General features: G+C 58.3%; 2 protein-coding genes across 2 annotated transcripts; one reads left to right on the top strand and one right to left on the bottom strand.

Annotated features, from left to right (window-relative positions):
• Positions 1-6,611: 6,611 nt before the first annotated feature.
• Positions 6,612-7,055, top strand: SMIM22 (small integral membrane protein 22; the record flags this gene model as incomplete). The annotated part of the gene is made up of 3 exons (XM_080702687.1): positions 6,612-6,747; positions 6,829-6,908; positions 7,014-7,055. 3 exons carry the CDS (start codon positions 6,612-6,614, stop codon positions 7,053-7,055), a joined length of 258 nt encoding a protein of 85 aa, XP_080558813.1.
• A 638-nt stretch (positions 7,056-7,693) lies between these two features.
• ROGDI (rogdi atypical leucine zipper) lies at positions 7,694-12,511 on the bottom strand (the record flags this gene model as incomplete). Its single annotated transcript, XM_080702424.1, has 11 exons — positions 7,694-7,735; positions 7,825-7,951; positions 8,037-8,086; positions 8,174-8,287; positions 8,527-8,625; positions 9,448-9,543; positions 10,181-10,261; positions 11,321-11,375; positions 11,591-11,673; positions 12,321-12,392; positions 12,467-12,511. 11 exons carry the CDS (start codon positions 12,509-12,511, stop codon positions 7,694-7,696), a joined length of 864 nt encoding a protein of 287 aa, XP_080558550.1.
• Positions 12,512-12,773: the final 262 nt, after the last annotated feature.

Here is a 12,773-nt window from a genome sequence, read left to right as displayed (position 1 = left end):
CACGGGCAGGGCAGGCAGCTTCTGCGGGAGGGAGGAGGGCGGGGCAGGCCCAGAGCAAACTGGGCTTGGGTGGCACCTGGTGGAGGCCCCGCGGGAGCTGCAGGCCCTGGTGGGTGTGGTGAGGGGGAGGGGCGAGCGGCAGTTAACTGCAGAATCCGAGCAGGGGCCCTCCTTCCCGCGACCTCACCTGTGGCAGGAGAGGGCCGCGGGGTGGGGAGCGAGTGATTCTTCAGGCCCCTCGCCCTGCAGCGTCCTAGGACCCCATCCTCGGCCTGACTGCTGTGGTCATGCCGCAGCACCACTCTGCCAGGGTGCAAACCTGGACTCGGGCCCCCAGACAGAACATCCATGTGTTTTCTTTGGCCTATCAATTGGTGGAACCACTGTGTTTTAAATTGTGACATCCAAAAACCAAGAGAGGCTGGGCGTGGTGGCGCACGCTTGTGATTCACGCGCTTGGGAGGCTGAGACAGGAGGATCGCACAGGTTCGAAGCCAGCCTCAGCTACTGAGTGAGGCTCTCAGCAACTTAGTGAGACCTTGTTTCCAAATAAAATATAAAATAGGTCTGGGAGTATAGCCCGGAGGTAGAAAGTCTCTGGGTTTCATCCCAGCATCACAGAGAGAGAGAGAGAGAGAGAGAGAGAGAAGAGAAGAGAAGAGAAGAGAAGAGAAGAGGAGAGAAGAGAAAGAAGAAAGAAGCCGGTGTGGTGGTGCACACACCTGTAATCCCAGTACTTGGGAGGCTGAGAGAGGAGGATTGCAGGTTTGAGGTCACACCTCAGCAAGTAATGAGACTCTCATCAACCTAGCGAGATCCTGATTCAAATAAGAAATAAAATCAAGCTGAGGGTGTGGCTTGAAGGTAGGATACCTCTGAGTTCAATCCCTAGTAACACACACACACACACACACACACACACACACACACATAGCACGAAAGAAAGCAAAACAAACACCAGGAGATCAAGGCAAGTGAATGAATGAATGGTACATGCCTTTGGAAAACTGAAACAGGAATCTCAGGGCCAAGGCCAGACTCAGCAATTTAGAGAGACCCTGTTTTTTTTTTTTTTTTTTTTGGTGGTACTGGGGTTCCTGGAAGCCCTTCTACCTCCGGGCTACACTCCCAGACCTATTTTATATTTTTATTTGGAAACAGGGTCTCCTAAGCCAGCGCGCGCGGCTGGCTTCGAACCTGCGCGTTCCTCCTGTCTCCGCCTCCCAAGCGCGGGGATGACAAGCGTGCGCCACCACGCCCGTCTAGAGAGACCCTGTTTTAAAATAAAGCATAAAACCGAGCATTTTGGTGCATACCTATAAAAAATCCCACTACTTGGGAGGCTGAGACAGGAGGATGGCAGGTGTGAGGACAGCCTCAGCAAGTAGTGAGACTCTCAGCAACTTTGCATGAAGCTGTTTCAAAATAAAAAATAAAATAGGGCTGGGAGTGTAAGTCAGGTAGAATATACCTGGCTTCCGTCCCCAGTACTAAATAAATAAATGAATAAATAAATAAATAAATAAAATGGGGGCTAAGGGTGTAACTTGGAGGTAGAATACCTCTTGAGTTTAATTCCCACAACCAAATCATCGTCATTGCCATCATCGCCATCATCGCTATCGCCATCATCGCCATCATCGCCATCGCCATCATCGCCATCATCGCCATCATCGCCATCATCGCCATCGCCATCATCGCCATCGCCATCATCGCCATCGCCATCATCGCCATCATCGCCATCGCCATCATCGCCATCGCCATCATCGCCATCATCGCCATCATCGCCATCGCCATCATCGCCATCATCGCCATCATCGCCATCATCGCCATCGCCATCATCGCCATCTTCCGGGTGGTGGCGCACACTTGTAATCCCAGTACTTGGGAGGTTGAGACAGGAGGATCACAGGTTCCTGACCAGCTTCAGTTACTGAGACCCTCTGCAACTTAGTGAGACCTTGTTTCAAAATAAAGAATAGATCCGGGCGTGGTGGCACACACTTGTAATCCCAGCATTCGGGAGGCTGAGACAGGAGGATCGCGGTTTGAAGACAGCCTTAGCTCCTACTTAGTGAAGCCCTTTACAACTCACCTTGTTTCAAAATAAAGAATAAGCCGGGCGTGGTGGTGCACGCTTGTAATCCCCGCACTTGGGAGGCGGAGACAGGAGGATCGCGCAGGTTCGAAGCCAGTCGCGCGCGCTGGCTTAGGAGACCCTGTTTCCAAATAAAAATGTAAAAATAGGTCTGGGAGTGTAGCCCGGAGGTAGAAGGGCTTCCAGGAACCCCGGTACCACCAAAAAATAAAAATAAAAATAAAAATAAAAAAGTAGGGCTGGGGGTGTAGCTTGGAAGTAGAATGCCCCTGGGTTCCATCCCCAGTACTGCAAAGAAAAAAAAAAAGAATAAAAGATAGGGCTGGGATGTAACTCAGAGGTAGAATGCCCCTGGGTTCCGCAAAAAATAAAATGTAGAAGAAAGAAAAGAAAGACAAACCAGGAGAGTAGTCTAGCAAATGGGACTGGCCCTCCTGGTGGGATTGGTTCTGGTAGCCCTAGGATGTTAAATTGCTGCGTAGTCACCACCCCACGAATAGCTTCAGGCACTAACCCAGTTTACTGATAGGTCAGGCCAGCCGTTCAAGACCACACAGAAGGAGGCGCAGAGCCAGGCTGCAGGGCCAGTGGGCACTGTGAGAGTCCTCCACCTCCGCCCCCTCTCTGGCCCAGAGATGCCTGGATTCCCAATGCCTCCTAGAGATGGACAGCTCTGGCCACGCTGCTCTCTAGACGGGCATCAACCATGGTCATAGCTGTCAAACCAATAATCTAGAGACCAGGATCTCTGAAATAAAAGGATTTATTGAGTTAATGCAGATGCAAGGCAGAAAGAGTAAGGACCAGGTCCTGGGGAGAGGACCCACACGGCCAGCCAGAGGGGTAAGTCGTGGCTGGACATCCTTCGCAGGTCAGAGCCAAGAGAATCGCTGGGGCAGGGAGGCAGCAAAGCCTAGGCTGGCTGCAGGCGGCCGTGGGTGGGAGAGTGGGTGGGCAGGAGGCCAAGGCTTCCTCTGATGGGCTGGGGTAACAGTGCAGTGAGTTTGTACGTGAAAAGGGTGCAGGGCGCGGGGCGTGGTGGCGCACACCTGTAATCCTAGTACTTGGAAGGCTGAGACAGGAGGATCGCACAGGTTCGAAGCCAGCTCAGCTACTTAGTGAGGCTCTCTGCAACTTAGTGAAACCCTGTTTCCAAATAAAAAATAAGATAAATAGGGATGGGTGTATGTCTTAGAGGCAGAATGTCCCTGAGTTCAATTCCTAGTATCACACACACACACACACACACACACACACACACACACATACACACACACACACCCACACACAGGGCTGGGCGTGGTGGCACAGGTTTGTAATCCCAGCAATTGGGAGGCTGAGACAGGAGGATTGCGGTTCGAAGACAGGCTTAGCTACTACTTAGTGAGGCCCTTGGCAACTCAGTGAGACCATGTGTGTGTGTGTGTGTGTGTGTGTGTGTGTGTGTGTGTGTGTGTGACTGGGGATGAGGATAGAATCCAGGGGCATTCTATCTCTGAGCTACATCCCTCCCCAGCCCTATTTTTCAGTCTGTGTTTTTTTTTGTGTGTGGGTCTGGGGATGGAACCCAAGGGCATTCTACCTCCGAGCTACACCCCCAGCCCTATTTTTTATTCTTTATTTTGAAACAGGGTCTCACTGAGTTGCAGAGGGCCTCACTAAGTAGCTGAGGCTGTTCGCGAACCGCGATCCTCTGGTCTCAGACTCCAGAATGCTGGGATTACAAGCGTGCGCCACCACGCCCGGCTCTTCAGTCTGTATTTTGAAACAGGGTCTGAGTTGCAAAGGGCCTCACTAAGTACATGAGGCTGGTTGTAAACCCTGATCTTCCTGTCTCAGCCTCCCAAATGCTGGCATTACAAGTGTGTGCCATCAGGCCCAGCTGAGATCCTGTTTTAAAATAAATAATAAAAAATAGGGCTGGGTGACATTCGGAGGTAGAATGCTCCTGGGTTCCATTCTCAGTACCGCAAACAACAACAACAACTAAAATAGGCCTGGGGGTGTATCTCAGAGGTAGAATGCCCCTGAGTTCAATATCCGGTATAAAATAAGGGTGGGGAGCTGGGCGTGGTGGCACAGGCTTGTAATCCCCGCGCTTGGGAGGCAGAGACAGGAGGATCGCGCAGGTTCGAAGCCAGCCTCTCTGGCTTAAGAGACCCTGTTTCCAAATAAAAATATAAAATTAGGTCTGGGAGTGTAGCCCAGAGGTAGAAGGGTTTCCAGGAACCCCAGTATCACAAAAAAAAAAAAGGGTGGGGGTACAAGGGCATGGTTGGCTCCAATGAGATTTAAGTTCGGTTTTGCCTTCGTAATCTAGGGTGCCTGCGATATTATTATTATTATTATTATTATTATTATTATTGGTGGTACTGGGGTTCCTGGAAACCCTTCTACCTCTGGGCTACACTCCCAGACCTATTTTATATTTTATTTGGAAACAGGGTCTCCTAAGCCAGCGAGGCTGTCTCCTCCTCCCAAACGCGGGGATTACAAGCGTGCGCCACCACGCCCGGCTCAGATATTATCATTATTATCATTCTTTATGGTTCTGGGGATCAAATTCAGGGCCATCTCCCTAAAGCAAAGGAGGTCACTGTGCTCAGGTGACCAGATGGCCCCAGTGACCCCTGGAGTGGGAGGGGCTGACTGCACCGCTGGGAATGTCCCTAGGGAAATAAGCCTCTGGGCTGCTACCCGTCTCGGGGGCTGTAGAATCCTGCGTGCACACTGCAAAGGACTGCAGGGTGCTGGTGGAGTCGCAGGCTCCCGAGGGCGCGCTGCAGAAAGCCCACTGTCCTCTGGACAGCTCCTGGCCGTGTGGCCCAGTGACTGACAGGGTGACTGCTGAGTGCGTGCGTGCGTGCGTGCAGAGAGCGGAGGCAGCCACGCAGCAGGTGGGGAGAGCGCAGCGCCCGTTGCTGAGAAGGCCCAATCGAATCCTCATAGCCAAGGAGGCAGGCAGTGTCAACACACCCATTTTACAGATGAGAAATCGGAGGCAGTGGTCAGGCAGCAGGCTCAAGCTCACGTGTTGGCGGGTCTTTATTATTTTTTGTACTGGGGATTGAACTCAGGGCATTCTATCCCCTGAGCTACATATTTCTGTGGAACTGGGGATCGAACCCAGGGGCATTCTACCTCTGAGCTACACCCCAAGCCCTATTTTTTATTCTTTTTTTTTTTGTGTGTGTGTGTGTGGTACTGGGGATAGATAGAACCCAGGGGTATTTTACCTCCAAGCTACACACCCAGCCCTATTTTTTTTTTTTTTTTTTTTGCGGGTCTGGGGATGGAACCCAGGGGCATTTGGCCTCCGAGCTACACCCCCTGCCCTACTTTTTATTCTTTATTTTGAAACCGGGTCTCACTGAGTTGCAGAGGGCCTCACTAAGTAGCTGAGGCTGTCCGCGAACCGTGATCCTCCAGGTCTCAGCCTCCCGAATGCTGGGATTACAAGCGTGCGCCACCACGCCCGGCTCCTATTTTTTATTTTTAAACAGGGTCTCACTGAGTTGCTGAGGCTGCCCTTGAGCCGCGATCCTCCTCTCAGCCTCTTGGTAGACGAGGCTGGCCCGTGAGCCCGTAGTCCAGTCTCGGCCCAGGGTCACAAGCGTGCGCCACCACGCCCGCTGTCATTTTAAGTTTTGAAATAAGGTCTTGCTAGGTTGCTGAGCGTCTCGCTAAGGCTGGGGGCTGGTCCTGAGCCTCCAGTCCTCCGCTCTCAGCCTCCACTGACTGATTATCGGTGCACACCACGACTGGCCGTTAGGCGTCGCTCTCAGGTCTGGGAATGGAACCCAGAGGCATTTGACCTCTGAACTATACCCCCAGCCCCATTTTTTATTCTGTGTTTTGAACAGGGTCTCACTGAGTTGCGGAGGGCCTCACTAAGTAGCTGAGGCTGTCTGCGAGCCACGATCCTCCGGTCTCAGCCTCCCGAATGCTGGGATTACAAACCACCACACCTGGCTTTATTTCAAGGATTAGAACAGAGAAAAGGGTGAAGACTTCTTGGTAAGGCCCTGGCTGCCTGGGTAGAAGAGCGGAGGGAGGACAAGCTTCCCTGGCTCGCTCCCTCCCTCTCTGCCCCTTCTCCCCCTCTCTTCTTTAGTCTTCACCCCGAAGTCAAAGGTTGCTGAGCGTCCACATGTTCCAGGCTGCTTGTCTGGTCTGGTGGAAAAAGGTTAAAAAAAGAGATTCCCAAGACAGCCAACCGGCCCTGGGCACTTCTCCCCAGGGCTCTGGCAGCTCTGGGGAGGGCGGGGCTGGTCGCCAAGGCCACAGGTGGGGTGGACCCGGAACAGGAAGCAGCCCAGACTGGACCAGCCGCACAGCAGTGGGAGGCTTCCTGGAGGCAGGTGGGCAGGGGCAGCCCCTCTGGGGAGAGGAGGGCGGTTGCTGTGTGTGGCCATCCGGGCCAGGGTCAGTGGGAGAGGCCCTGGGTGTGGGCAGGAGGGGCTGCAGGGTTCTGAGCGCCCCTCTGGGGTGTGGGACAGGTGGCTCCTTCGACATGGGTCTGTCTGAGGAGGAGCTGAGGCAGGAGCTGGAGGCCACGGCCCAGGAGGTGCTGGGGAGACTCCAGAGCCGCCGGCTGTTCCAGTCGGAGTGGGACACAGCTGCCTTCGTCATCTTCCTTGTCTTTGTGGGTGAGTATGGTGGGCTCCTGGGCCCCTTGGGGAGGCCCTGGGCGGGCCAGGGCCACACCTGGACGCTTGCCCTGCCCCCAGGCACCGTGCTGTTCCTGCTGCTGCTGGTCCTCGTCCACTGCTGCTGCTGCTGCTGCTGCGCGACCCCCAGGCCCCACAAGGTGAGCCCTTGGCAGGTGAGCCGGGCAGGGAGGCTGGTGGGTGGGCAGGGCCAGCGGGGCACTGGCAGTGACCTCACAGGGCCCCGCTCTGTGCCTGTCTTGCAGGAGAGACCCAAGGGCGTGGACAACTTGGCCATGGAGCCCTAAGGCCAGCCCTGGCGATGTCTGTCCTGCTGGGGATGGTAACAAGGCTTGTTTGAGCAGAGGCGAGTCCAGACTGTGTTTCAAGACGCCGTGGTGGGTGGGCAGCACGGGGCTTGCAGCTCCACGGGGACTCCCAAATTTCCCTCCAGGTCACTGGCTCGCTCGTGGTCTCAGGTGTGCCCTGAGTGCTACGTGGCTCTGTGCCAGCACAGGGGCCCCCAGCCTGGGCCCCCGACAGAGACGAGGCTCCAGGCAAAGCCGGTGGTCTTTATTTCTCCGGGGAGTTGCAAAGCACATTCAGGGCACTTTGGCCGTGGGCCCCTCCTCCCCTCCACCTGGGCCACTGCTCCTCCTTCCCCTGGACAGCTGCAGCCCTGGGCCTTCTGCTACCCCAGCCCAAAGGTTCCCACAGTGCCCAGGAGGGCAAGACTGGGTGTGGATACCCCTGGCCCACCTTCCCAGATCCCCAAGCAAACACAACCCAACCTTCCTCCAAGGGCAGCCAGTGTTCATTCCCAGCCAAGCATCGGTTGGGCAGGGAGGGGGCAGAGGGAGGGGAACAGCCTGGTGGTGGGTGGCGGCTCTGGAGGGGAAGGGGCTCCTGGGGCGGGCCCCCACTGGCGGCTGCTGGGCTGTGCTGCTCAGAAGGACCTGTAGCTCCAGTAGCTGGAGAACACGGAGATCTGCGGAGGGAGGGGGTGCCGTTAGCAGGCCTGGGCCTGTGCTGGAGGCCCTGGCACGGGCATCGTGCGTCCCGTCCCACGGCTCGCACCTTGTCCTTGAGCTGCTGGCAGAGCTGCAGGGAGACGGTGAAGTAGACCAGGGCGTCGTTGAGCCAGGGGATCACGCACTCCACCTTGTGTACGTGGCTCACCTCCAGGCGCTGGGAGCCCCACTCACTGCGGCAGGGTGCGAGGGTCCCTGAGTTCTGGCCCGGCCAAGCGCAGGGGTGGGAGGCCTTGGGACCCTCCCCTGCATACTTACAACATGGCCCCAGGGCTGTGCAGCACGGAGCCTCCGGCTGGGCGGAAGTTCTAGGCAGAAGCACCAGACCCTGTCAGGTGTTGGCAGAGGCGGGCCGGTGCGCAGGGCGCTCACCCCGGGCGCGGGCGCCCGCTCACCTTGGTGGAGTTGGGCTGCAGGGCATGCAGCTGGTACACGGTGAGGCAGAGCTTGTTGAGGTTGATGTAGACATTGACCAGCAGGTCGGAGGGCAGGGAGGGTGCGAACATCCGCTGGGGGAGGCGGGTGGGATGAGGCCCTGCAGAGGCTGCCCAGGACCCAGCTCCTGCCCTGGACGCCCCTCCCAAGACCGGGGCTCCCAGCCTTCCCGCTGGGGTCCTCCTGGGCCAGAGAGGCTCATATCATCCCAGAAAACCGTGCAGACAGAATTCTGACCGGCCGCCACTGGGCCTGGCACCCTTGTTGCTCTGTGGGGACCCCCTCTCCGAATCGGGATGTTGGAGGCACCGACCGTGAGTCCACTGGCGGCGATCTCGGGCAGGGTGAGAGTGGCTGGTGTGGTGAGCCGGTTGCGAGCTCGGGTCAGCTGCAGCATCACGGCGTCCATGAGCTGGGGAGGCGGGTCACGGCTGCAGTGTGGGCAGTGGCCTGGTCCCCACCAGTCCCAGTCCCAGGCAGCAACACATGGTCGTTTGTGTGGGGTCCCCATGCTTGGGCCTGCGCCCTGCAGCCCCAGCAGGGCTGGGGCGGGACTCTGTGCTAGTGACCTCCGTCCTTCCTGGACGGTCTGTGGCCTGGGCATCCCAGGCACTGGTCCTACCAGGACGGGTCTGGGAGGTAAGCTGAAGGGGCAGAGGTGTGTGGACAGCCTGGGGGCAGCGAAGCCGAGAGGGGCACGAGAGGGGTGTGACCCCAGCGTGGGTGCGAGGGCGGCGGGTTGGCTGAGTGGAGGTTGTCAGTTTTCCCAAGTGAGGGAACTGAGGCCCTGAAGGGGTAAAAACAGAACACACAGCTGGCAGGCACAGAAACATCTGGAGCCCTGTGCCATGGAGCTAAGCCGGGCCGACTGAGAGCCCCACCCCCACTGCCTCCTGGTGACCATAAAGCAGTAGCTGGTGGTTCAGAGATGGTGGGCGAGTCGCCCAAGGGCACACAGCCAGCCAGGGCAGGGCTAGAGCACCTGTCAGCCCCTCCCACAGGCCTCGTGCCTGTTCCTTGCAATTAAAGGCTTTGGCCACCGCTGCAGCCCCTATCAGCAGCCAGACTTTGTGAAGCAGCGGCTGTGGGCGTTTGTACCTGCATCGCCACAGGGCACGGGAAGCACGCAGAGGCACAGGGGAGCTAAGTGGGTGACTTGAGGCTGCACCGCTCGCAGTGGCGGCTTGGGGACTGGAACCAGGCCTCGCTCTGCGCCCCAGGCCACCCAGCGCACCTTGAGGACCTCGGCTCCCGTCTTGAACTGGCAGCTCTCGTCCCGGTTGGCGAGGAGGTAAATGGCTTGGCTCACGTGGTTCCTGGCGTCCTGGATCTGGAAGCAGCACCGCTGAGCTGTGGCCAGGCCGGAGCCTGGGCGTGGCCAGCCCACTGGGGTGCCCTCTGGGATGCCATCCGACCACCTCTTCCCCCAGCACCATTGTTCTCTGGGCCCTTGAGGGCCAGTCGAGTGGGCCTGGCCTCTGCCCTGGCGCCCTCGCCTTCCAAAGGACAGACAGACCCTAATGGGGGGGGGGTCTACAAGATAACAGGCCTGGGAGACTCCTGGAAGGAAAGAGCATGAGAAGGTGGGAGGCAGAGGGGAGACTCGTTGGGTCTGGTCAGGAGACTGCACTGAAGCCAGTCCTAGGCCGAGGCCTGCGTGATGAGAAAGGCCGGGAGGAGGGCCCGGGCTGGGGGGCTGGCACTCAGGTGAAGGCCCAGGGCGAAGGAGCAAGGGTCTAGGGAGGAGGCCAGCCCAGGAGGCTTGGGCGGGGAGGGAGTGACCTGGTAAGGGGGTGTCAGCTGGAGAGGTTCTCGGCCCCCTGGCGCAGGCTCTGGGCCTTAGGCACTGCCCACCCCAGCTGGGCTTTGTGGCTAGGCAGCCCCTCCCAGGCTGTGGTGGTGCAGATCCCCATGAGCAGCCCTCCCCACCCAGGCCAGTCCCTGCCTGCCCGGAGCCACACAGCTACCTGCTGCAGCTTCCACTGCTTGTCCTCCCGGAAGGCAAAGTGCAGCAGCTGGTTGTTCCGGGGCATCTTCAGGTTCACGTCCTGCTAGGTAAGAGTAGGATGAGCTGGGCAGAGGACTTCTACTCAGACCTTGGGCCTGGGCAGGGGCAGGGGCAGGGTGCACGGAGCCTCAGGCCCAGCCGCTTCACAGGGCAGATAGAGGCCTCCTGACATCTTGGCCATTGAGGTCAGAAAACAGGAACTCGGGCCAGAGAGGAGCCGCTGAGAAGTGAGAGGGGAGAGAAGGGGGAAGGGAGGCAGGGAAAGGAGGCTCCCAGGTGGCAGTGGGCAATGAGGAACGCCTGTTGGGGCCGACAGGGCTGCCCTGACGCCACAGGGCAGCGCGGGGGACTTCCCTCAGGCCCCGGTGCCTGGCACAAGGTGGGGTACACACTGGAGCTCAGAGGTTGACTGATTCAACTTGGATCTGGAGCCAGATCCTGCCGCCTGCCGATGCCCAGATGCTAGGCTGGGCTGCGTACAAAGCAACCTTCTTTTTGTTTGTCCTTTCTTTCTTTCTTTCTTTTTTTTTTTTGCGATGCTCCCCAGCAAGGGTTTTTATTCTTTATTTTGAAACAGGGTCTCACAGCCGGGTGTGGTGGCGCACGCTTGTAATCTCCGCGCTTGGGAGGCTGAGATAGGAGGATCGCACAGGTTCAAAGCCAGCCTCTGCTGGCTTAAGAGACTCTGTTTCCAAATTAAAAATATATAAAATAGGCCTGGGAGTGTAGTCCAGAGGTAGAAGGCCCCTGGGTTCCATCCCCAGTACCACCAAAATAAATAAAGTAAAATAAAAATAAATAAATAATTGAAACAGGGTCTCACTAAGTTGCAGAGAGCCGCACTAAGCAGTTGAGGCTGTCTGTGAACCGTGATCCTTCTGACTCAGCCTCCTAAGTACTAGGGTTAGAAGCGTGCACCTTCTTCCTGAATCCATGCACCAATCCTTTGAGGAGGTGCGGGGCTAGGTGTCATTTTACAAATAAAGAAACTAAGGCCCAGAGAGGTCAAGTCCTGCCCAGAGCTGCACAGCTGGCTGGTGGTAGGGCCCCTGTTCTTCCTCACTGGCAAGGATGGGAAGGGAAGGGGGCCGAGACTCACCGCCTGACTGAGGGCATCTCCTTGTAGAGTCAGCACGCCCTTCACCTGGTCAGTGCTATAACACAAGAGTGTCAGTGCGGTGCCTCCTGCTGCCCTCCTAGCAGGCTGCCCTGGCTGTGGCGCCTGGACCATGGCTGTCATACCACACACTGCACATCCAAACTGGTTTGAAGGGCAGGGCTGTGGCTGTGCCTCCTGTCCCCAGGTACCCCAGGTGTGCCCCTCCACCTCAGGAGCCCCTCCTCCCAGCACGGGGCCAGCCCGGCTCACCCACAGCGGCCCAGGACGAAGTTCTCCGGCTTGGTGGGCCCCTCAGTGCCTGAGCCCTGCAGTGTGAAGCGGAGAGAGGCCTCCTACAGGAGAGAGGACAGCTGGTGTTCATGCTAGTCTTAGTGCCCCAGGCCCTGGGGCAGCTGAGGGGTGGACGCGTGGCTGGGTGGGCTAGCTCTGGCTCCACCTGGCACCTGGGGCTTGAGTGGGGTGGGAAGGCCTTGCAACTAGCTGCCTGGGCCTCTTCCCCATGGCCTGAGCTTCCGAAACTGCCCCCACGGGCAAAGGGTGGCCTCCCAGCTGAGCTAGTGCTGGGGTGTAGAGAGAAGAGCCAGGGAACACACAGTTGTCATGGCAACTTGCAGTTCCAGGCGACACCAGGCACTGTGAGCATCTTGGTGAGATGATGGGCTTATCTCCTTTTGCCAAGGAGGCAAGAGGCCCAGAGAGGTTGAGTATCTGGGCTGAGATCAGCCCCAGAGGAGAAGCAGAGATCCTGGGGCTGTCCTTAAATGTTACAGCTTCAAGGAAGCCTTCCCCGCCTAGCCCCGGGGCCAACGCCGGTTGCTGCGGTTGCTGCGGCTGCACCCGCTGCGCTCACAGGGCTGCCTGTGTCTCACTGCCTCCAAGATCACCGAGGTGGGGGCCCTGTCTGCACACCGCTGCCCAGGCCTGCTGCCCAGGCCTCGGCAGGGTGCAGGCCTCAGGTGGACCCGCGGGCGCGCCTTACCTTGAGGATGTCCTGCAGCTGCCTCAGCACGGCGTGCACCTCGGCGTGCAGCAGCCAGCGGAACTCCTCCTCCTGCGGGGACAGCGCGGTCACGGCCTACCCCGGACCTGCCCGGCCCGCCGCCCGCCGCCGCCCGCGGGCCTCACCAGCACCGCCCGCTCCGCCGCGGTCGCTGCCATCGCAGTCGCCATCACTGCCGCTCAGCGCGTCTCTGCCGTCCGCCGGTCGACTAGAGCGGTGCTGCAACGCCTCTGGGCGCTGATTGGCGCAGCGGACACCGGACCCGCCCCCAAGCTAGTGATTGGCCGGTGGCTCCCCGGGAACGCCTCGAGCCCCCCCCAGGTCTCGGTCCCGCCCCTGGCCCTGATTGGGCGACCCGCTCTACCTTCGCTCACTGATTGGTCCCCAGGCACTACCCTATTGGCCCGCTCGGGCGGGCCGGCCTTCAAGCGA

The sequence above is a fragment of the Muscardinus avellanarius genome (genome assembly GCF_963383645.1).
Source record: "Muscardinus avellanarius genome assembly, chromosome: 10".
NCBI classification, from domain to species: Eukaryota; Metazoa; Chordata; class Mammalia; order Rodentia; family Gliridae; genus Muscardinus; species Muscardinus avellanarius.
The sequence above is the reverse complement of the archived record's forward strand: the minus strand, read 5'-3'. Positions and strand labels throughout refer to the sequence as shown.